Source organism: Physeter macrocephalus, chromosome 17 (assembly GCF_002837175.3).
Source record: "Physeter macrocephalus isolate SW-GA chromosome 17, ASM283717v5, whole genome shotgun sequence".
Taxonomy (NCBI): Eukaryota; Metazoa; Chordata; class Mammalia; order Artiodactyla; family Physeteridae; genus Physeter; species Physeter macrocephalus.
Window position 1 is genome coordinate 39,331,177 of NC_041230.1, and position 23,782 is coordinate 39,354,958.

The 23,782-nt window shown below is 39.2% G+C and overlaps 2 protein-coding genes across 11 annotated transcripts in view; one reads left to right on the forward strand and one right to left on the reverse strand.

Annotated features, from left to right (window-relative positions):
- Nucleotides 1-5,274, forward strand: part of NFAT5 (nuclear factor of activated T cells 5) — a 126,829-nt gene extending 121,555 nt beyond the window's left edge. For all 10 annotated transcript variants that reach the window (XM_007129030.4, XM_007129031.4, XM_007129035.4 and 7 more), the window contains 3 exons: nucleotides 549-3,051; nucleotides 3,703-3,946; nucleotides 4,395-5,274. In XM_007129030.4, coding sequence (XP_007129092.2) covers nucleotides 549-3,051; nucleotides 3,703-3,938 — 2,739 coding nt within the window. In that variant the 3' untranslated portion in view covers nucleotides 3,939-3,946; nucleotides 4,395-5,274. The remainder of the gene's footprint in view (nucleotides 1-548; nucleotides 3,052-3,702; nucleotides 3,947-4,394) is intronic.
- A 12,818-nt stretch (nucleotides 5,275-18,092) lies between these two features.
- Nucleotides 18,093-22,478, reverse strand: NQO1 (NAD(P)H quinone dehydrogenase 1). The gene is given in 6 exon segments (XM_028477538.2): nucleotides 18,093-18,375; nucleotides 18,378-18,570; nucleotides 21,777-21,907; nucleotides 22,018-22,161; nucleotides 22,164-22,181; nucleotides 22,472-22,478. Coding segments are annotated over 6 exon segments (603 nt in total). The 3' UTR covers nucleotides 18,093-18,265.
- Nucleotides 22,479-23,782: the final 1,304 nt, after the last annotated feature.

Genomic DNA, 23,782 nt, shown 5'->3' on the forward strand with positions numbered 1-23,782 from the left:
TTTCTGCTGTATCACAAAGTGAATCAGCTATATGCCAATATACATTTTTGACAAGGGAGGAATTAATACATTAGCTAGACCTTTGTGATGTGTGGTATTAATGAAAGTACTGGTTTTAGCATTTTCAAAACTAGAGACATTTTATTTCCTTTTCTCCACCAGTCTTTTCCTATATCTCCTTTTCCATTTTTCCTTTGTTCCCCCCTCCCAATAATGTTACCAGTGATCCACAAATGGAGATATTTTTACATTGGCTCTTAATTCATGAACCATAGAATTATTGTGTTCTAACTCTCCAGCAGCTGATTATTCTTCTACTTCTACTTGTTTGACTATCTTTGCTTATAATACTTATTTAAAAATCCCTATGACAGTAAGACGTAATGTTATCACTGAGAATCACAGTCTTACACCTGTTTTCCAAATAATAATACAGAGGGGAAAATTGGCCCTGCATGTGTTTTTATAATAATAATAATTTTTGAAGTATCATATGAGCTCATTTAATATTTATATGTACATGTTATTTGGCGATTTTTATTTTTTAGACTACAAAGACAGTTGGATCCACTCAACAAACATTAGAAAATATCTCTAACATAGCAGGAAATGGGTCTTTTTCATCATCATCATCATCTTCCCACTTACCTTCTGAAAACGAAAAGCAACAACAGATTCAGCCCAAGGCATACAACCCAGAGACCCTGACAACTATCCAAACACAGGACATTTCACAGCCTGGTACCTTTCCAGCAGTTTCTGCTTCTAGTCAGCTGCCCAACAGTGATGCACTACTGCAGCAGGCTACACAGTTTCAGACAAGAGAAACTCAGTCTAGAGAGGTGTTACAGTCAGACGGTACAGTGGTTAATTTGTCACACCTGACTGAGGCATCACAGCAACAGCAGCAGTCACCACTACAAGAACAAGCACAGACTCTACAGCAGCAGATTTCATCAAATATTTTCCCATCACCAAATAGTGTGAGTCAGCAGCTACAGAATACAATTCAACAGCTGCAGGCAGGAAGTTTTACAGGCAGCACTACTAGTGGCAGCAATGGAAATGTTGACTTGGTCCAACAAGTTTTAGAGGCACAACAACAGTTATCTTCAGTTTTATTTTCTGCTCCAGATGGTAATGAGAATGTTCAAGAACAGCTTAGTGCAGACATTTTTCAACAAGTCAGTCAAATTCAAAATAGCGTAAGCCCTGGAATGTTTTCCTCAACAGAGCCAGCAGTCCATACCAGACCAGATAATTTAATAGCTGGAAGAGCTGAAAGTGTTCACCCACAGAATGAAAACACATTATCTAATCAACAACAGCAACAACAGCAACAGCAAGTGATGGAATCATCAGCTGCAATGGTGATAGAGATGCAACAGAGTATCTGCCAGGCAGCTGCCCAGATTCAGTCAGAGCTATTTCCTTCAACGGCTTCTGCAAATGGAAACCTTCAGCAATCTCCAGTTTACCAGCAGACTTCTCATATGATGAGCGCGTTATCAGCCAATGAGGACATGCAAATGCAATGTGAATTGTTTTCTTCTCCTCCTGCAGTTTCTGGAAATGAAACTGCTACAACCACCACACAGCAGGTTGCAACTCCTGGCACTACCATGTTTCAGACATCAAGTTCAGCAGATGGAGAAGAAACTGGAGCACAAGCAAAACAGATTCAGAACAGTGTCTTTCAGACCATGGTCCAAATGCAACATAGTGGGGACAGTCAACCTCAAGTTAGCCTTTTTTCATCTACGAAAAGTATGATAAGCGTTCAAAATAATGGTACCCAGCAGCAAGGTAATGGTTTATTCCAGCAAGGTAATGAGATGATGTCACTTCAGTCAGGGAATTTTTTGCAGCAGTCTTCTCATTCACAGGCTCAACTCTTTCATCCTCAGAATCCTATTGCTGATGCTCAGAACCTTTCCCAGGAGACTCAAGGTTCTATTTTTCATAGTCCAAGTCCTATTGTCCACAGTCAGACTTCTACAACCTCCTCTGAACAAATGCAGCCTGCAATGTTTCACTCTCAAAATACCATGGCTGTGCTACAGGGCTCTTCTGTTCCTCAAGACCAGCAGTCAGCCAACATATTTCTTTCCCAGAGTCCAATGAATAATCTTCAAACTAACACAGTAGCCCAAGAAGAACAGATTTCATTTTTTGCAGCTCAGAATTCAATTTCTCCACTTCAGTCAACATCAAACAGTGAGCAGCAAGCTGCATTCCAACAGCAGGCTCCAATATCACACATCCAGACCCCTATGCTTTCCCAAGAACAGGCACAACCCTCCCAACAAGGTCTATTTCAGCCTCAGGTTTCCCTGGGCTCCCTTCCTCCTAATCCAATGCCTCAAAACCAGCAGGGAGCAATCTTCCAGTCACAGCACTCAATGGTTGCCATCCAGAGTAACTCTGCATCCCAGGAGCAGCAGCAGCAGCAGCAGCAGCAGCAGCAGCAACAGCAGCAGCAACAGCAGAGCATTTTATTCAGCAGTCAGAATACCATGGCTCCAATGGCATCTCAAAAGCAGCCACCGCCAAACATGATATTCAACCCAAGTCAAAATCCAATGGCTAATCAAGAGCAGCAGAACCAGTCAATTTTTCATCAACAAAATAATATGGCCCCAATGAGTCAAGAACAGCAGCCCATGCAATTTCAGAACCAGCCCACAGTTTCCTCACTTCAGAACCCAGGTCCTGCCCAGTCCGAATCATCACAGACCTCCTTGTTCCATAGCTCTCCTCAGATTCAGTTGGTCCAAGGCTCACCGAGTTCTCAAGAGCAGCAAGTAACACTCTTCCTTTCTCCAGCATCCATGTCTGCATTGCAGAACAGTATAAACCAACAAGACATGCAACAGTCTCCCCTTTATTCCCCTCAGAACAACATGCCTGGAATCCAAGGAGCCACATCTTCACCTCAACCACAGGCTGCTTTATTTCACAACACTACAGGAGGCACAATGAACCAACTACAAAATTCTCCTGGCTCTTCTCAGCAGACTTCAGGAATGTTCTTATTTGGCATTCAAAATAGTAAGAAACTCTTTCTAATTTCTCATTTCTTAAATGTTATTGGTCGAAATGGTCACATTATTATTACTAGAAGAAAGCACAACATAGTGGTTTTAAGAGCACAGATTGTAGTTAGACGGAATTGAGTTCAAATCCCAGCTATACCACTTACAGACTGAGACCTTAGGATATTTGACCTGCATGAGCCTCAATTTCCACATCTAAAGTGGTGGTAATATTACATACTTGAAAAGGATATTGGGAGGATTAAATGTGGTAACATATAAATGTATGTGTTTGCCATTTTAAGATATAAACTTGAAAGGAAAATGAAGTAAGAATGACAGAAAATTTTTCAGCCTTAATAATTAAATTAAGTTTCCAAGGAGGTAGAAAACCATGTTTCTTTAAGTGTTTATATAGCAAGGAAATTATATAGGACTTACGGTGATAACTAAGCATTGTATTTTTATACTGCTTAGAGGAAACCTAGGATGAATTCTACTATTGTTCAATGAAAACCTTTTTGGAGGCTGTCAGGTGCCTCGCTTTTAACTCTATAATGAGCAAACACAGTAATGAATTTACCCCAGCCACTAATAAATACCTTCTTATGAATCTTAACAGAAAATAACTAATCGGGTAGCTTCTCTATTTTAAATATCTCTGCAGACTGTAGTCAGCTTTTAACTTCTGGACCAGCTACATTGCCAGATCAGTTGATGGCCATAAGTCAGCCAGGCCAGCCACAAAATGAGGGCCAGCCACCTGTGACAACACTTCTTTCTCAGCAAATGCCAGAGAGTTCTCCACTGGCATCCTCTATAAACACCAGTCAGAACATTGAAAAGATTGATTTGCTTGTTTCATTGCAAAACCAAGGGAACAACTTAACTGGCTCCTTTTAACTGGATATGTGAGTATTGCATTTTGGCTTCTTTCTTATTGAAAAGTATCAATAAATTTTATTATTCTTAGCAGATTTGAGTTAAGTAATAACACTGTTAGGACTCTGATCTTTTAAAATATGGCTTTCTCACAAGATGGTACTTTTTTACCCTAGATAAATTACTCTGAATGATAGCTTAGGTCATATTGTTAATACTGGGCATTCCTTCTGGCTCTAAGCTTCTTTTCCTTGGAATGACAGAACATCTGATGAATGTACTATATATCAGATATAATTATGTCTCATATCTCCATTCCTCAAGAAATAAATATTGAATCTGAAAAGTCTGACAGTATAAATATGATAAAGTATCATTTGTAGTACTGTAATATACTTTGGGATCATTCAGGGCTACGGGAACTTTGTAAAGTCTTTCCCTCCCTATTGAGTTATATTAAACTTCTTCTTTTTTTAGAAATTCCATGAAGAAAATCCTGATTTCAAGATACCCTGAGATCTTGTGATTCCATGAGGATTATTGAACTGTTACTTTAAAAAGAAAACAAAATATGAAAAACTGTGATTGAATAAATGGATGGATTTTACTCTGACTGCAAAAGAGCACACCTATGCTGCCTATTGCAGTGATTAACCACCGTTGTTAACATCTTTTTATTTTATATTCCTAATAACAGTGATGACTGAGAATCTATTTGAGTTTCCAGCGGACAGAATTAATTGTTGCTATTTTCCTAGGCATTATTTCTTTAAAAATACAGTTTAAATTGATAAGCTGGATCACTCAGTTATTATTGCTATTAGAAAATAATTCATGCTTCATGTTTACTTTTGTTCTTCATTCAGATTTTCTTTCCTGCATTTAGTCAAGTAGTGGCTTTTGAAAAAGGAAAGTTCAAATCATAACTTAGGCTGTGATTTTTCAATATAAAAAGCACAGCTATTGGCCAAAGTGAAGCAATCTTTATTCAGTTTTTATAGAGAAACTGAAGGGGTAACATTCTGACAGGTAAGCTGTATTAAGAGCTCTACAAAGATAAGAGGACTCTACTTATCACAGACAACACACTTACAAACTGGGAACAGCTGGAATGCTATTGATTTTATTTTTCAGAGTTGTTAATTCTCTGTGTTTCTGTTAAGGGTTTTAGCCATAACTGTGCATAGAAAAATATAAACATTTTGCTCTATTTAAAAATGAAGGGGATAATATATGGTAAATTATGTTCTGATATCCTCCTGCGATAGTTAAAACTGACAGAGTAATTCAAGTCTGTTTTCTTCTTATCCCTGTCTTGAACTGGTATTCTCTTTTTTTTTTTTTTTTTTTTTGCGTTACGCGGGCCTCTCACTGCTGTGGGCCTCTCCGCGTTACGCGGGCCTCTCACTGCTGTGGTCTCTCCCGCCGCGTAGCACAGGCTCCGGACGCGCAGGCCCAGCGGCCATGGCTCACGGGCCCAGCCGCTCCGCGGCACGTGGGATCCCCCCAGACCGGGGCGCGAACCCGGTTCCCCTGCATCGGCAGGCGGACGCGCAACCACTGCGCCACCAGGGAAGCCCTGGTATTCTCTTTTTATGTTCAGCGATACTATTCTTCCCCTCTTCTTCACTTTATTTTAGACATTAGTAATATACTACTAGCTTTGTGATCCTGTAGTAACTTAAATGAAAAGACCACTTTGATCTGGGGTAACCCAGCAACTCCTGCAGCACAGGCCGGGGGGTATCCTTTCAGGAATGAGGGGAGCTGACTCCTGAGAAACAGGAAACAATGCATTTTTTTTCCATGAACGGTGCTGTTCTGAAGTCTTCAAATTTTTCCCTCTAATAAGAAACAGTGTAAATGTTAATCTGAAAAAAAAAGACAAACTAAAGTTTCTTGAAACATCACTTCTCCCTGAGCTGCAGTGAGTGTAATTCACTTGTCACCTCAGTGCTTTACAGTTTGAAGTGGTCACTTATCTGATGGTTCCCACAAGCCTTAGGCTTTACAGGGTCATATCGTTGACTTAATAGGAAGAATTAATTTGTGTTACATCTATAGAGAGCAAAATAACACACTCCAGAACTTGCAGTTGTAGCATTAGTTATACAGATTTGGGTGTTCTCACCACCCATGGGATGCCTGCTTCTCTCTACAACCTGTTGTCTGGACACATGCTTATGTCTTACTCTCCTTTTGGCATGTAGAAAGCTGTTAATACAGTTTAAGGCCAAATTGTGTGTGGCTTCTATATGTAGATAAGATGTTTTGGCATTCTTGTCCGTTTCGTTTATTTTTTAAGTGTACAAAAAATAGCCTGTTAATTGTTTGTTGAAGGCTACAATTCTGTTTTTTATTTTTATTTTTTCTATCCAATACATTTAGCTGAACTTTGTGGAATTGTGGTGTTGGTTTTGTTTATACAGTCAGATTTTTCCCCCTTTTTGTGATGGTCTTCCTTGGTTCTTTGTGCTCTTCTTTAATTTGTTTTTTCTCTTTGTTCTCATTTATTCTTCCCTCCACCCCCAACCCTTTCTTTCTCTCTCTGATCGAGAGGCATTGAATTATGTTTTCAGTAGTACAGGCTTCTTGCCGATATGAAGGGAACTTTTCAGAAAGAGACCTACTCTGGGTCATTTAATTTTGAATACAGTTTTCAATCGTTCAAGTTTTGGATGGTTTATATCTAATGTGTGTTTCATTTTTTTGGAAAGCTATATTTTGTATTTAGGAAATGGTATACTATTTTGCTATTTGTACTGAGTGAGTACATTGGCATAAATATAGAAATTTATATATATACATATATATAAACTATTCTTTTTTTGCCACACATTTTTGTGGTAAATTTGTGAGTTTGTCTGATGTTCTACCACAACGTGGCGTCTGATAAAAGTGAGGGGGGGGGTTTGTTATGTCTTTATTGAGTATTTAAGTATCTTTTGAAACAAATGACCTTTTCATCTGTGGCCATTCCATCAGGCGATTCCTTGATGTGATTAGTGGGCTAAAGGCAGCTCACTGTGTGTTCGCTGGATCTTGCACTCAGCAAAACGTTAGAGTAAGGAAACCCATCCAGGCAGTTGTGTCAAGTGGAGTTTCACAAGAATGAGCCATTCAGTCTTTGCTCACTATATATTTAATATTTTATTATTGTTGTTATTGTTATTATTAATTGGCTTTCTGTATTCTATGCCTTTTATTTATAAAGACACTAAAAAAAACCCCATGTTTGTAATTTTAATAACATTTTCCCCATCTTGTAATATCCAGAGCTACTTTATAAATTCTCTAAACCAAAAGCATTTTCCTCAATATCTCTCTCTCTCTCCCCACCCCATCAGGAAAATTTACCCAGTATAGTTCAGGGTATGAGAAGGACCACACAATCCAGTGCTTCAGTTTTAAAATGTAAAACTCTTAACTGCAGAGGGTTGACTCACGTCAGTAAGCTTATCCACTGGTATAAAAATAAGAAGTAGAAATAAAATGCTGTAAGTTTATTTCTGAGTTTTCTGAATTTTTTCCCAAGAGATTACACAGGAGACTCAGGAAGTCTATTTGTTCATCAAGTTCCAGTTAGAATGTTAACACTGCTGTATGGATAAAGTGGTGGCAAGAAGACTGGCTTGGGTGCTGACTTCTGTTATTTAGCAAGAAGTTTATCATTGTAAAATGCTGATTGCCAATGCCAAGTCACCAGGGACCAATATTCTGTTTTATAATGTCTAAGTTTAGAACAGAACATACACCTGAACTGTAGTGGTTTGATTGGATGGAGGCAGAAAACCCAATTTTTATTTTCGTAAGTTTTGTGGTTATTTGTACAAGGGCTGTGCTAAGATACCATATTCTTATTCAATAATGATGGATTTTTTTTTTTTTACATTGTTAAGTGTTCCTTACCCCTAAAAGGTCAATGTTAAGTATAGCATTCAGAACATACTATTTGGTTACAAAAAGTATTCGTCTTCTTATTGAAGCGTTAGCTTAGTGGTCAGTGGTTGATACTTGTGCTAATAATGCAGTTTCAAGATTACTGTTACAAGTTATATCTACATATAGGAGAGACTCCATGAGCCAACAGAGGCCTTGGAAACAACAATTTATTAAATTTACTTATGGCAGAAGGACCTAAATAAACTATAAACCACATTTTATTCCTTTTTATTGTTACATTCAATTGTTCTTGCTTTTAGCAACTCACATTAATGCTTGGAGCTTACCTGTGTGTCTGCATGAGTGCGCACGCGCGCGTGTGTGTGTGTGTGTGTTTGTGTGTTTTATTCCTTATTGTCATTCCATTATATATCCACAACAACATGGGAGAAAATAATTAGAAGTCATATTTTGCTTCTGAGCTTTATCATGTTACCTTACTCTAATTACAAATAGAGTATCATGTTATCTAACCAATGCGAATCTGTTTTCGCCAGTCTCCCTAGAGCAGGTTTTTAAAGGGCTTTGTTTATTATAGAAGCAGTATTAATGAGGGACCTTCCTTCCTTTCTTTTTTTGTAATACTGTATATGCTGTAGTTGGGAATTTCATTATAGTGCATTTCTTGCCCATCAGAAACTCAGTTAATCTGCCTAGGAAAAATTGTGTCAAAGGGAATGAGAAAAGAAGTTATACTTGAGTCCCTCCAGAACTAAGATAATTATTCCTTTTGACCATTTAAGCCATTATAGATGCTTATTTTGGAAAAGTGAAATCTGTTTAGATGCATCAACAATTATAGACCAGAAATTAAATGCTTTAATAATCAAAATCTCAAATTCAGCATGGTTTATAAATATTCACTAGGAGTAATTTGAGAATGTTTCATCTTTCTGGTGAGAATTTCTGTTCTAGTATCTGTTTTCCAGTTGATTTTTTTCCTAATTAATTGAAAATTATATGAGACCTATTAGCTTTACTCTGCTTCATGACCACAGGCTTCATCCCTAACCAAGACAGCCACATTATATCTGCATGCCTTTGGTTATATGGAGAGCCTTAATGAGAGAGAGAGACTGTATATAGTTCATCAGCTTTAGAATCTCATAACATGTATTAAAAAAAGGTTTTCTTCTCTGCTTATTTGTGTCACTAGAGCTAAATCATGAAAATAATGTTCATACTGTAGTAAATATCAGAATAATACCTAGAATATCATTTGTGAGTTGTCCCAGTACTCTAATTACTTCTTTAATCCCCATTTGTTTTCATGTCATTCTAGCCTCATTTATTAATAAAATTCTATTTTTACTCCACTTTCTCTTTCAGGAAATTTTTTTAAATTAATATTTTATATCTAGATTAAATGCTTATGGAAAAGTGCCTTTTTACCATGTTAGTGCCCCTTTCTTGTAATTTCATTTTTCATTGTTGCCAAAAACGCATAGCAAATGACTTTAATAGTCTCAACTTTCATTGTTTCTATTTAGTCATTCTTTCCTCCATTTCTTGATCACCATAGAAACAACTTCATAACTTTCTAACGCCCTTTGGCATAAGAGGAACAGAAAAGATACATAGCTAGAATTGTTTCTTTGAAGTAGGCTAAGTAAAAGATCACAAAATTATACTATTTAGCCTTTATAGAAATTAGCTAAATTTGTCTTCATCTTGACCAACTAATAATAGGTCTTATCTGAATGGTATCGAAAATTTTACTATATGTGAGACTATGTACACAAATGTGGATAGTTAAATTTCAGAAAAGAAGTGTTTGAAGCACCTTCTCTGATCTTTATTATAAGATGGGTGAAAATAAATCACACATAGTTTAGGTAAAGTTTAGTAATGTCAATTTTTCTAACCATACGGAGTCAAATAATTCATTATAGTGTGCTTCTTGTCCATCAGAACTTTAGAAATCTGCCTATGAAAAAGTGTCAAAGGAAATGAAGTTGTATCTGAGTCCCTCCAGAACTAAAATAATTCCTTGCAGCCAAATACAGTTGGATTGAGTATCCCTCTGTTTTTTGTTAATTTTGCCTATGTTCCAGCTCCTTACCATAGTGGTGGTGCCTGAAGAAAGAGCCGTCAGCAACAAACAGGTCAGGAAAGTAGTAGCTTAGGGATAGAGCTGCTTTCCCCATGTGAGTATTTCCGTGACTGTTAGTGGCACTAAAGACTGCAAACCTTTATGCAATATTCTCAATACCCTAATGATATTATGCACTTTAATCATTCCAAAGAAGTCAAGAATGCTGTATAGTGATGATTCCTTCTTGATGAGTATATCTTAACTGTTTAGAATATTTATGACCCTTTTTATTTTGGATAGCCAACTTGGTATGTTATGGGAATATTTTCTAAAATGTATAGTAGGACTTAAGACTTTGAAATCTAACTGACTATAAGGGGAAATTATTATACTTCAGAAAATCATTTTAGAAACATTAAAATTTTCAGCTTTCTAATTATATGTTTGAGAGGTCATTAAAACCAGCCCTCTTCCTATATTTTTTGTTTCATATTAATAGCATTATAGTATATAGTTTTCTACATATATAGTATGTATAAACCAATGGTTCTCAAAGTGTGGTCCTCAGCCCACCAGCCAACATCCGTATCACCTGGGAACTAGTTAAAAATGCAAAATCTTGGGCCTTATCCCAGACATAGTGAATCAGAAACTCTGGAGTGGGACTCAGCAATATGTTTTTTAACAAGCCTTTCAGGTGATTCTGATACATGCTAAAGTTTGAGAACCACTGGTGTAAACTGTATACAGTAAGATCTAGAAAGGGCTTTTTTTCCCCACTCACACAGACACAATTATACATTGTTTTTAATGTAAATTCAATTTAACCTGGTTATCTATAATCATTTATTGACAATGATAATTTATTCTCAGTACTGCCTATAGAAATATAGTATATTTTATGTACATATACAGTTAGTGTAGTTATTGATAATTCAGTTAACTTAGTTTGGCATTTTCATACCACTTACTAAAAAGTTTACATTAAATGACTGATTTAAATATATATAGGTGCAATGTTCTGTGTTTATTTTAACTATTATGACAGTTAAGTAGCTAATACAGTTGACGGGTGCTAAAGTCTCCTGTTTATCCATAAAATGGATACATTGTGGGCAGTGATAATAAAAGCTTTCTTTTCATTGCCTCTTACTTTACCAGCAGACCACAATTTTGGCCCAGCTAGACCAACTCTCAGAACAAAATTATTTGTCATTCCTTATATTTACATTTGTATCTGAGCTATTAAACAACATAGCTAGCCATGTCAACAAAGCACCGTATTTAATTTCTTTTTTTAATAGATAAATCTTCTTTTAAAATAGCTTGCTTTGTATGAGAATTGATGCACTAGAAATATAACTATCCTTGGAACTTATGCTTCAGACAAGATGTTAAACAAGACACTGTATTATTTAATTTGAGCATTTCTCCCTTCCCAGTTATATGCATCCTGTTAAATGTAAACTAACCATAAGATAAGTGGATTTATTCTTTCATTTTAATCTCCCTGTATAATTCAGTACCTCCATAATTGTTGGTGTTTACAAATCACCAATTAATAAACTCATGTAAGAAAACTGAACATTTCAAAATGAAAATAATTGTACACTCACTTTATGAAAATCACCACTGCTGTCTTTGCTTAAAACTAGTGGTGGAAATACAAGTGGCTTACTCTGCAAACTTTGGTGCTGGAAATACATAGGCAAGCTGTTGGGAGATGCTCTAGCTACATTCCTCCTTTCTTGTTCCCCTTCCCCTCTTCCCCACTTTATTGCATACTGTATTTGTATATCCAAATCATTATACCATACCACAATTCTATTCAACCCCAACTTGTAATATTTCCTTTAAAGGCTCTGTGTTTAACCGTATCACCCTGTTTTGTTTTTGTTTTTTTCCAGAAGTAACTTGCCTGATTTAAAATAGTTTGTATTATTATTATTTTAGCTAACGAACCTCAGGACAGCACACACACACACATACACATACACACACACACACACACACACACATATCATGTTTGAGAGTGGCTTTGGAATCAGACTGTGTCCGATAAAGAACTGTCCTGCATGGAAGTGTTTATGATTTTCATAGCGACAAACTGATTCCAATGATACTGAGCTAATTTCCTTCGATCTAATGAATGTATCTGCTCACCTTGTTCCCTTACATTGAATTGATAAGCTCCAAGTATTTATTACTTTTTTTTGACAATTTTTACTGTTTCATTCATTTCTTTTACTTAGTCTTTTAATGAATATACTACAGTTATGTTATTAACCTGTTCTCAAGTGGTTTAGCTACCATTCTGCCATTTAATTTTTTTATTTAATTTTATTTGCTTGAGCACACTGATCAACCACTGAACTGCCTTCTTCCATTGTCCTGCAATGATGTAAGTAAGGGTTACATTTTTGTGTATATGGCTTTCATAGTTGGGATTTCAGAGCACTGACACCAGATATTTTCAGTTTATTCTCTGAGGGAATTTCATTTGCATCTATGTTTTTAGCTATCTGTGATAACTTGTTAAATATTAAAAAGATATTTTGCTTCTATTGGAACATTTGTATACTTGCAACTATATTTCTGTAAACAGCTGCAGTCAAAAATAAAACATTGAAAGTTTTCATTTTGTAGTAGTTAACTGTCTTTTTTCCTCAGATTTTATGAAGTCATATCCATGAATGTCAGTTTTGAGCGACATTGAGTATGTGATTGAACTTAAAAAATCAGTAGGAAAAGGTATGAAATATAGAAATATTTTTGAATAGTTACATTGTACCAGGCAGTGCGCCAAGTGACTTAATGTAATAGAATTTTTGTTTGTTTTACTTAGTTTAAATGTTTCATGTTTAGTAAAACAATATATACATGTGGTGACAGATCTTGTATTATGGAGGTACTTTTGATGAAAACCAAGTCTCTCCGGCCCTCAGTCCCACATCCAGAGGCAATCTCTTTTTATTTTTCTGTAAGTTATTTCCATATATATATATATCAGAATGTAGTACATATATCAGTAGTGGTACCCAAAATGATTTCAGGTGATACATGGGTAAACATTATTTTTAAACATATATATATATAAGGTTTGGATGTACATTAGAAAAATATATAATGTGTCTACTTACTAGAGTATGGGGAAATGTGAGTCAAAGACAAATACTAAATGAATACTAATACAGGTGATACATGAATATCATGTATGTGATATATAAATAACTGAAGCTTCAGAAGCACTGCTTTAAACAGTATGCTTATACCTTCTTATCAAATATAGACAGTGTCTGTTGATTCTGTGAAAGTGACTGAATTTTTTAACACATCCTAATGTATATATCTAAATGAGTTGTCACTTTAGGAGTCTGAAGTGACAACAATGCTGCCATTGTTCTAAATATGTTTAAAAGTTGTCTTTTGGCATTTATTGACTTCAGCAGCACTGGAAAGGAGTAATAACCAAATGAAAATAAGTATAAATATCAAAAGTACTGGGGTCCAAAAAACAGCGTATGTGGGCAAAAGACTGATCTGAAAATGGGACTGCATATGAGTGGCTGCCAGAAAGGCTGATGCAATCCTGGGTTACATAATTTAAGTTACAGTGTGCAGAACAAGGGAGATAGCTGTCCTGCTTTACTCCAAGCTGGTAAGAGTCCTGCTCTATTATCTTGTGAGGAGCAGACAATTCTCAGCAGCCATATAATTAGGCCTGTAAAAGAACTGAACATCATTTATCCCTGCTCAGGACACAGAGGGACTCTAGAAGTATAAAAGCAGCTATAGTTTCTCGACAGCAACACTTAATGGTCTTTCTCTCAGGAAGACAATTGATTACTACTCTTGTGCTCTATTTCATGTTGTCATTGTCCCTGCCTGTATAGTATTTAAAGCATAGGCTCTTTTTTTAAAAAAATAAATGTATTTACTTATTTATTTACTTTTGGCTGCGTTGGGTCTTCGTTGCTGCGCGCGGGCTTTCTCTAGCTGTGGCGAGCGGGGGCTACTCTTCGTTGTGGTGCGCAGGCTTCTCATTGTGGCAGCTTCTCTTGTTGTGGAGCACGGGCTCTAGGCACGCGGGCTCTAGGGCATATGGGCTCAGTAGTTGTGGCTTGCGGGCTCTAGAGCGCAGGCTCAGTAGTTGTGGCACACAGCCTTAGGTGTTCCGAGGCATGTGGGATCTTCCTGGACCAGGGCTTGAACCCGTGTCCCCTGCATTGGCAGGTGGATTCTTAACCACTGTGCCGCCAGGGAAGTCCAAAAGCATAGGCTCTTGGATTTGCCTGCTTGGGTGAAGTTCTGGCTCCTATACCTACTGTTTAAGCTCTCCATTCCTCAATTTCTTTATTTATAAAGTGGAAAGAAAAATGAATGATCCTCTTAGGGTTGTTATAAGAATTAAGTAAATTAATCAGTGTAAAACTACTTAGTTCCTGGCACACAGGAGCTAAGTGCCTAATAAGTGTACCAGTTCTGTTGCTACTTTGCTCTTCTGCCTCTGGTGCACTGGATCCATATCCTTTTGCTTTTTCAAATACATGCTCCTGTTCCTTTAATTGTCCTCTTTCTTTTTTTAATTTAATTTTTATTTTATATTGGATTATAATTGTTTTTATGTTGTGTTAGTTTCAGGTATACAGCAAAGTGATTCAGTTATACATATACATATATAATTGTCCTCTTTCTCCAGCATCAAAACCTTTCTCTCTGAGTCATACCCACTGGTTTATAAATTTTCTGTAATGTCCCTCATCTCTTAAAAATATCAAACAATTTTCTTTGACCACACATCCCCCATACATACTGTTTCCACTTTCTCTCCTTCATCCTCTTGAACCCATTCCAATCAGGTTTTATCACCCTGCTCTACTGAAATAGCTCATCGGCATCACCAATGGCCACCCAAAAGTCAATTCTGAGGGCTGTTTCACTCAGTTTATCAACAGTATATGACACTGTTTGAAACACTTTCTTCACTTGGCTTTCAGCACACCGCATTCATCTCTCCTGCTTCACTGGCCTTTTCCATTCTTGTCTTCTTGACCTCCTAACATTGGAGAACCCTAGAAGTCAATCATCAGATCTCTTCTCTATCATAACTCAATTTTTAGGTGCGCTCATCCAGTCAGATTGTTTTATAAGACTATGTGTTGAAAATTTCCGAATGTGTATCTCCAGCCATAACTTCTTTAACTCCAGGTTCCTATTATCGAACTATCTACTTGACAGTCTTAACAGGCATCTCAGAAATAACATGTCTGAAGTGAAATTTTGATTCTCCCCTTCCCACTCCCAACTTCTACCGCCAATACTCTTTCCAGATTCTTCCCCATCTGAGCAAATGGAATCTCCATTCTTCCAATTGTTTAAGCCAAAATACCTTTGAGGGTTCGTTTGTTTGTTTTTTGACCTTGAGCCAATCCATCATCAAATCCTGTTACTCTGACCTTTGAAATACTTCCAGAATCCAACCACTTCTCAATACATCTATTGCTGTCACTTTGATCCAAAGCATTTGTTGCCTAGATTGTCATAACAGCTTCCCAACAATTCTCCCTGCTTCTATCATTGCCCCTTATACTTGATTCTTCACATACCAGCCAGATTTAAACATAAGTCATATGTTACACCTCTGCTCAAAACCCTCTAGTGACTTCCTATCTCTACATTTCACAATGCTTGTAATGCCCTTTGTGTTCTGATTCCAGCTTTGTGTTTGACCTATCCCTCTCTTGCTTTCTGTCCTTTAGTCACACTAACTTCCTTGCTCTCCCTAAAGCATACTGATCATGCTGCTGCCTCATGGGTTTGCACTCACATCACTCCTGGCATGCTCTTCCTTCAGGGACCTACATGTATCACTCTCTCACTTTATCAGGGCTTTGTCCAAATATAACCTTATAGGAGAGATCTTTCTTGATCACCCTATATAAAACTCGTATCCCATCTCTAACCCTCTTACCCTGCTCTTCCTTCCTAGCATTTATCACCACCTGACTGACATTTGTTCTTCTCTCATTCTTTACTAGAATGCAGACTTCATGAGGCTAGGATTTTGTCTGCTGTATTCCCAGTGCCTAGAAGAATGCCTGGCCCATTGATTAGATGAATCAGAATAAATCAGGCAAATCAGAATAAATATTGCTCCTTGGCATTTATTTATTGCATTCTGTGTTTTTCTTGATTTCTATACCACTCTTTCCTGGATCTCCTTAAATGTCCTTTAAATTCCCTGAGAGAATCTTAGTAGGTTCCCTTGCCATTCAGAATGAAGCAGCCCTATTGGGCAAGCTCTCAAGCCAAGTCACCAAATAGGCTTCTGGCCACAATTTATCACTGAATCCTCTGATCGCTTCTTCCCCAGTAGATTCCACTTTTGCCTGAATGCCTCTGTCACTAGCTTCTCTGAAACCAGTGAGTGTGGGTCTGTTTTGTAGAAATGGATTTTATTCATTTCATTTGGAACTTTTAGAAATTTACATAAAACTGCAGTGAAGATAAAGGCAATAGTAAATATTTTCAAATGTTTTCAAACTGAAGCACCCAGCCATCTGCCATTGTGGATATTGTGGAAAGAATACCCAGTGCCTGCTGGCATCTGGCACATGAGGTTCTCCAGCCTGACGCCATCATTTCCTTGGCAGATAAGAGGCTGTTCCCAGTTTCATGCAACCTTGCTTTGCATCTTTTTCTCATGTTTTCTTTCTATGCACCACAAGAGGGCGTTCTTTCATCATTTTCTACTTAAGTTACACCAACAGTGAGTAGAGATGCACCTCAATCATTTAAATAGGAAGTTAGAACGTTACGCCAAAATTGTTCACCAAAGTTAATGAAACTCTGGGCTCACAATTTTGTCCCTAAATGCATGACACCAAAACACATCCTTAAAAGGCAAGTCAGGGCTTCCCTGGTGGCGCAGTGGTTGAGAATCCGCCTGCCGATGCAGGGGACACGGGTTCGTGCCCCCGTCCGGGAAGATCTCACATGCCGCGGAGCAGCTGGGCCCGTGAGCCATGGCCGCTGAGCCTGTGCGTCCGGAGCCTGTGCTCTGCAAAGGGAGTGGCCACAGCAGTGAGAGGCCCGCATACCACAAAAAAAAAAAAAAAAAAAAGGCAAGTCATCAGTTTAGCAATGATACAGGAAAAACTTCCAGAAGGTTAGTTATAGGGATCTGAAATAAAGTACTGTTTGTGGCAAGCTGTTTTTAGGTACTGGGAGTACTGTTTCCTTTCGTGAATTCATTCATTGTAGCAGATGTAGTGCTTAGAAGTGTTGGTTTATTTGCAGACATTAAATTAGAAGATTGAAGTAAAGAGGGTTTTTTAGCTTTTCATTTCAAGGTGTCTGTGTGCACTGTATAGAAACAACAAAAGCTGAAGGAGAATGACACTCATATTAGGCATAATAGTCATTGTGTAGTAATTAAAGCCAATATATATCACAAACAAGCAGAGAGTAGTAATTACTAAACAAGTCCCTTAGGTCAGACAGATTTCGTCATTTCCTTCTCTGAGCAATTCCCTTCTGCCATAAACCACAGAGAGGCAATTAAAAGAAAAATAGATCATTGAGGAGTTGGATGCTCTTTAGCCAGATTTATTCCTAAAAATATATCTCTAAAGAGAGGAATTAAATTGTGTAGAGGACCTTAAAGAATACTGTCTGAGGTCTTTCTACACCTTTCTCTCTGGCTTTATGTCCTAAGCCTGAGGCCTTTTGAGCCTAATCAGATTTTGCCGTGATAGCAGTTGGTTACATTTGGGACTTCCCTTGTGGCGTACTGGTTAAGAATCCGCCTGCCAATGCAGGGGACACAGGTTCGAGCCCTGGTCTGGGAAGATCCCACGTGCTACGGAGCAACTAAGCCCGTGCACCACTACTAAGCCTGCGCTCTAGAGCCCACGTGCCACAACTACTGAGCCTGCGTGCCACAACTACTACTAAGCCCGTGCACCACTACTAAGCCTGCGCTCTAGAGCCCACGTGCCACAACTACTGAGCCTGCGTGCCACAACTACTGAAGCCCACGCACCTAGGGCCCGTGCTGCACAGGCGAAGCCACTGCAATGAGAAGCCCGTGCACCGCAATGAAGAGTAGCCCCCACTCGCCTCAACTACAGAAAGCCCACATGCAGCAACGAAGACCCAACGCAGCCATAAATTAATAAATTAATAAATTTAAAAAAAAACAATCGGTTATGTTTAACCAAACTATACAAAATTGTATGAATATAGTCTGTTCTATCCATTCCTTGTGGAAAAAGAAAAACACAAATCTTAAATAAAGCAAGTCAAGGAACCCCAAGAAAGAAATCTAGATTTGGCTATATTTTAGAAAGGAAATCAAGTCTTGTGAATCTTATTTTCTGGCTTTGATCTGGTTGTCTGTCGGGATGGACTTGCCCAAGTGATGGCCCACTGAAAGGCCAAATTTCTTATTTTTCTGTTCATCCTGTACCTCCTTTTTATTAAGAATCCTGCCTGGAAGTTTAGGTCAAAGAGGCTACTTGGAGCAAAATACAGTGGCATCTCATCCCAGATATTCTCCGGGCGTTTCTTCCATCCTTCCAGGATCTGAATTCGGACATCCTCGGGAGTGTGCCCAATGCTATATGTCAGTTGAGTTTCCAAGACTTGGAAGCCACAGAAATGCAGAGTGCCACTCTGGGGATACACAAAGCACAGAGGTGAGTCACAGATCAAACCCCACAGACCTTGTACCATATACAAACAACAAAAGTTAATCTGGGTTTCCCAACAGGACACCCTGATGTGGAGGCCTGAGGCACCCTGGAAAATTAGTTCATAGCTCCACCCTTTCACCTTGTGCTTTCTGTTCCTAGTTGTTACCTATTTTAGCCTATTCAGCTGTGCTCTTCTTTGAACGAAGAAAACCTTGAAACTGTGCCAGCCTGGCATTCTCTGCCAAAAGTGCCCTAAGTTCTATTACCTAAGGGTGAGTTTCAGCTTCCTGGCAGCTGACCCTTGCCAAGGCATGCACATGTGCATTTCTCTGCCTCCCCACATTACTAGACAAGTCTTAATAAATTATTCTTACCATTTATTCTCCAGTGTTAATATTAATTCCCTAATCCTATAGGTGGTCTCTTTTTTAAAAAAATATTTATTTATTTATTTGGTTTCACTGGGTCTTAGTTGCAGCAGGTGGGCTCCTTAGTTGCGGCATGTGTGTGGGATCTAGTTCCCTGGCCAGAGATCGAACCCAGGCCCCCTGCATTGGGAGTGCGGAGTCTTAACCACTGCACCACCAGGGAAGTCCCTCCAAGAACAACTTGAGAGAGTAAACTTTTAACACCTGGCAAACCAACCAATTCTGTTTCAGCCCTGACTGCAGAACATTCACAAGGGACCAAATCTACTTGCCTAAACAACCTGCACATTTATCCTAAAAGCTGCAGATCTGGCCCCTCACAATTGGAGCATCATAAATGTGAGAATGTGAGAAGCTACTAGAGATACCTCAAGCCCCTCTTTTTACTGAGGAGGCAAATTACCGGCAGATTCAGGGTGAGAATACAGGTCTGATTCTCAGTCGTGTCCTAAAATTCTACTTCCTTATCCCCTTTCCTGTAGGTCAACCACCCTTAAAGAGAGACCTATCAAGTCTTAAAAATTTTTTGTCCTAGTTTTGTTTTTTAACCTCTGGGCATGTTCCTGTTGTCATTGCCTTTAAGTGAGTCAAGGAGAAGAAGAAATACTGGTATGTCCTTGCTTAGCTTTTACCAGGACAAGAGGCCCAATAGGTCTTTCTCATGGCAATTCCCTGATGAACTTAAGTCACACTGATTATTTGTGTGCATATGTGAGTGGTTCTGTTTATTCTAAATGATAGGATTTTAAATCCGTGAGCACAAGGTACAGGTTTCATATTTTTGAAACCACACCCACAAAAGCAAGCTCTTGGGAAAATATTGATTTAGGCAACACACACTGAAGCCAACTTTGCCTGCAATCCTTGCTGTTCAAACTTTGCTGCCAAACGTGATTTCATAGAAGCAAATCTTATTGCGTGTGGCTTTCTTCACACCCACCCAACATTTGTATTTTAGGCAGAAACAGGAGTGTCAAGTTGACTGACCAAGGACAATAATTTTCTTTTCTTTAAAATTTTCTTTTCTTGAATGTGCTAACTCCTCCAGAAGGGATGATGACAGGTCCTGAAGAAAGTTCGCCCCTCTGTGACATCATGGGCAGCAGCTAAGCACCCTAAGTCTTCTATTTTGGGGGTGTTCCCCATCTGACCTCTTTGTCCTCTGTCCCACAGTTCCCCCTGCAGTGGTTTGGAGTCCCTGCCATCCTGAAAGGCTGGTTTGAGTAAGCGCTCATAGGGGAGTTTGCTTACTCCTATGCTGCTGTGTATGACAAGGGACCTTTCCGGGTAGGTTGATGGTTCTGCTTTTCTAACACCTGGATTCTAGGTAGATTCTGTCCTGAGGCAGAGTTTTGAGCACAATTAGATACCAAAATCAGGCTCCAGGTCCCTTTGGGAGAGAGGCATGTCTCTCCCAAAATTTTTAATAGGTATTTTCAAAGATTTCTTTTTTTTTTTTTTTTTTTTTTTTGTGGTATGCGGGCCTCTCACTGTTGTGGCCTCTCCCTTTGCGGAGCACAGGCTCCGGACGCTCAGGCTCAGCGGCCATGGCTCACGGGCCCAGCCGCTCCGCGGCATGTGGGATCCTCCCGGACCAGGGCACGAACCCGTGTCCCCTGCATCGGCAGGCGGACTCTCAACCACTGCACCAGCCGGGAAGCCCCATAGATATTTTGACATGATGTTCAGGATTTTCTTTAAAACACTCCAGGAAAAAACAGGGGTGAGGGGATACTGAGAGTTAAAGCTGGATGGTGGATGCATCATTATACTATTTTCTCTTCTTTATGTATGTTTGAAATTGTCCATAATAAAAAAGTCAGTCTGTCTTCATTTTGCAGACACCCAAAACTATACAAGAAATATTTTGAGAGCTCCTGGATTACAAGCCTAGATACATGCCTAGCAGTGCGGGGAGATAGATAAAAAACAACAAATAACTCCACCTAGGCACCAGCAGTCAGCACTGATTTTGTGTTACCATGACAACCTTCACCTGATTTGCCACATCCAGAAGTATGGAATCCTGGGCCTGCCCCTCTGCGTACCATCTTCCAGGCTGGTACTTCTGCAGAGTCATACTGTGAGGCTCAGAGGAGCCAATGTATGAAGTAACATAAACAGCAGATGGGAGGGGGACCTTTGTGTTATTTTCCCTGGGGCTGTTTCATTAACTTCCTGCCACCAAGGAGATGTGGAAGGTAATGACTTTTCTTTTACAGAATAAGAAGGCAGTGCTTTCCATCTCCACTGGTGGCAGTGGCTCCATGTACTGTCTGCAGGGTATCCACGGGGATGTGAATATCGTTCTCTGCCCAATTCAGGTATCTCGTTTTCAGTGACCCTTCAGGGAGATTAATTAATTGTACTTTCTATGGAGTCCAAATCCTCCAGATAGCAGCTCCACAAACTATTTTCAGGATGCTTATGGAGATGGGGGTGGGGGAGAATTGCAAACTTGAGTGAGTCCACAAGAAATAAGTAACTGAAGAAAAAGATTAAACATACTGGGGAAAAAAAGCTCAAGGCTCACATGTCATCTCTGCCTTCACAGTCATATTTTCAAAGAGTAATACAGCCAGATTCACGACGTCTGTAAATCTGTGTAATACTGCGCCTTTGAAGTAATCACCCTTCTCTACAGAGAATGCGGTCAAGTGGCTGTTACTTTCCTAAGATTACATAGCTAATTAGGTGCCAGGTCTAGGACAAAAAGAACGCAAGTGTCCCAACACCCCTTTTGATGTCTTAACCACACCTGAAAAATCACAAGGTCTGTGGCTTGCAGCTTCTTTTGTTCGGCCACAATATCTGGGCTCAGACGGCCTTCTTTATAAGGTAGAACAGACTCGGCAGGATACTGAGAGTTCCCGGGGTCCTCCGGTTTACCTGCAGAGAGGAAAAAGAGAGGCTGACGCTAGAGGGGCCAAGGCGGGGCCAGAGAACCCACAGGCGAGAAGTTCCACAAAGACCTAATTAAAGGGGAGAGCTGCTCCCACCTGTGATATTGTTTCTGGAGATGACGGGATTGAAGTTCATGGCATATAGGTCCGACACAGTGACCGCCCATCCTTTCCTCCTCAAAGCCTCTACGGCGGCCTCCTTCATGGCATAGTTGAAGGATGTCCTCTCTGAGTGGGCAGTAGGATCAGTGCTTTTCTAACTATTTAGACACACACAAGGAACATGGAGAAAATCGATCACCAACCAGCAAAGCTCCGGCTACAGGGGAGCCCAGCTGGGATCCATAATGGAAGACGTGACTTTGTTAGACATTGGGTTATGCAATCCATCCACTGCATCAAAAAATATATTTTCTCCTTTTAACTCACTGGGAAAATAGCAGCTAATTTAATAAATGGTGTTGGCTTACTTAAGCAGCCATCTGAATGAAAATAAAATTATCCCCTTAGAAAACTAATGTAAGGTGTTAGAAGTCAGTATAGCAGTTACCCTCCATCAGGGGATAGTGACTGGAAGGGGACAAATGGGCTTTTGGGGTGCTGGCCGTATTCTATTTCTTGATCTGGGTGCAGATTACACAAGTATGTATTCAGTTTGTGAAAATTCACTTAGAACTTGTGCGCTTTTCAGTGTGCCTATTGTATTAACGTTTTGGGTTTTAACTATTTCACTAACACACCACATACAGCAACAATTTGCTGGCAGATTAAAGGTCTACATTTTAAAAAATGAAACTATTAGAATAGTATGGGATAGGGAACCCTCTTGCACTGTTGATGGGAATGTAAATTGATACAGCCACTATGGAGAACAGTAAGGAAGTTCCAAAAATAGAATTACCGTATGATCCAGCAATCCCACTACTGGGCATATACCCAGAGAAAACCATAATTCAAAAAGACACATGCACCCCAATTTTCATTGCAGCACTATTTACAATAGCCAGGTCATGGAAGCAACCTAAATGCCCATCAACAGATGAATGGATAAAGAAGATTTGGTACATATATACAATGGAATATTACTCAGCTGTAAAAAGGAACAAAATTGGGTCATTTCTTGAGACGTGGATGGATCTAGAGACTGTCATACAGAGTCAAGTAAGTCAGAAAGAGAAAAACAAATATCGTATATAAACGCATATATATGGAACCTAGAAAAATGGTACAGATGAACCGGTTTGCAGGGCAGAAATTGAAACACAGATGTAGAGAACAAACATATGGACACCAAGGGGGGAAAGCAGCCGGTTGGGGGGTGGGGGTGGTGTGATGACTTGGGCGATTGGGGTTGACATGTATACACTGATGTGGATAAAATTGATGACTAATAAGAACCTGCTGTATAAAAAAATAAAATAAAATTCAAAAATTCAAAAAAAAAAAAACCCACCAAAAAAAAAGAATAGTATAGGATGCATTGTGCACTCTGTTGCTTTATGTCTCTCTCTCTCTCTTTTTTTTTTTTTTTTTTGCGGTACACTGGCCTCTCACTGCTGCGGCCTCTCCCGTTGCGGAGCACAGGCTCCGGACGCGCAGGCTCAGCAGCCATGACTCACGGGCCTAGCCGCTCCGCGGCATGTGGGATCTTCCCGGACCGGGGCACGAACCTGTGTCCCCTGCATCGGCAGGCGAACTCTCAACCACTGAGCCACCAGGGAAGCCCTATGTCTCATTTTTAATTGAACATTAAGGGACTGCAGTATTTTAATCATAACTCTTGCCAATATGTTTATCTAGAGGCCTGTTGACATTTTTGTCTTTTATGAAATTTTTGTCGCCAAGAAAGGCAGGATTACAT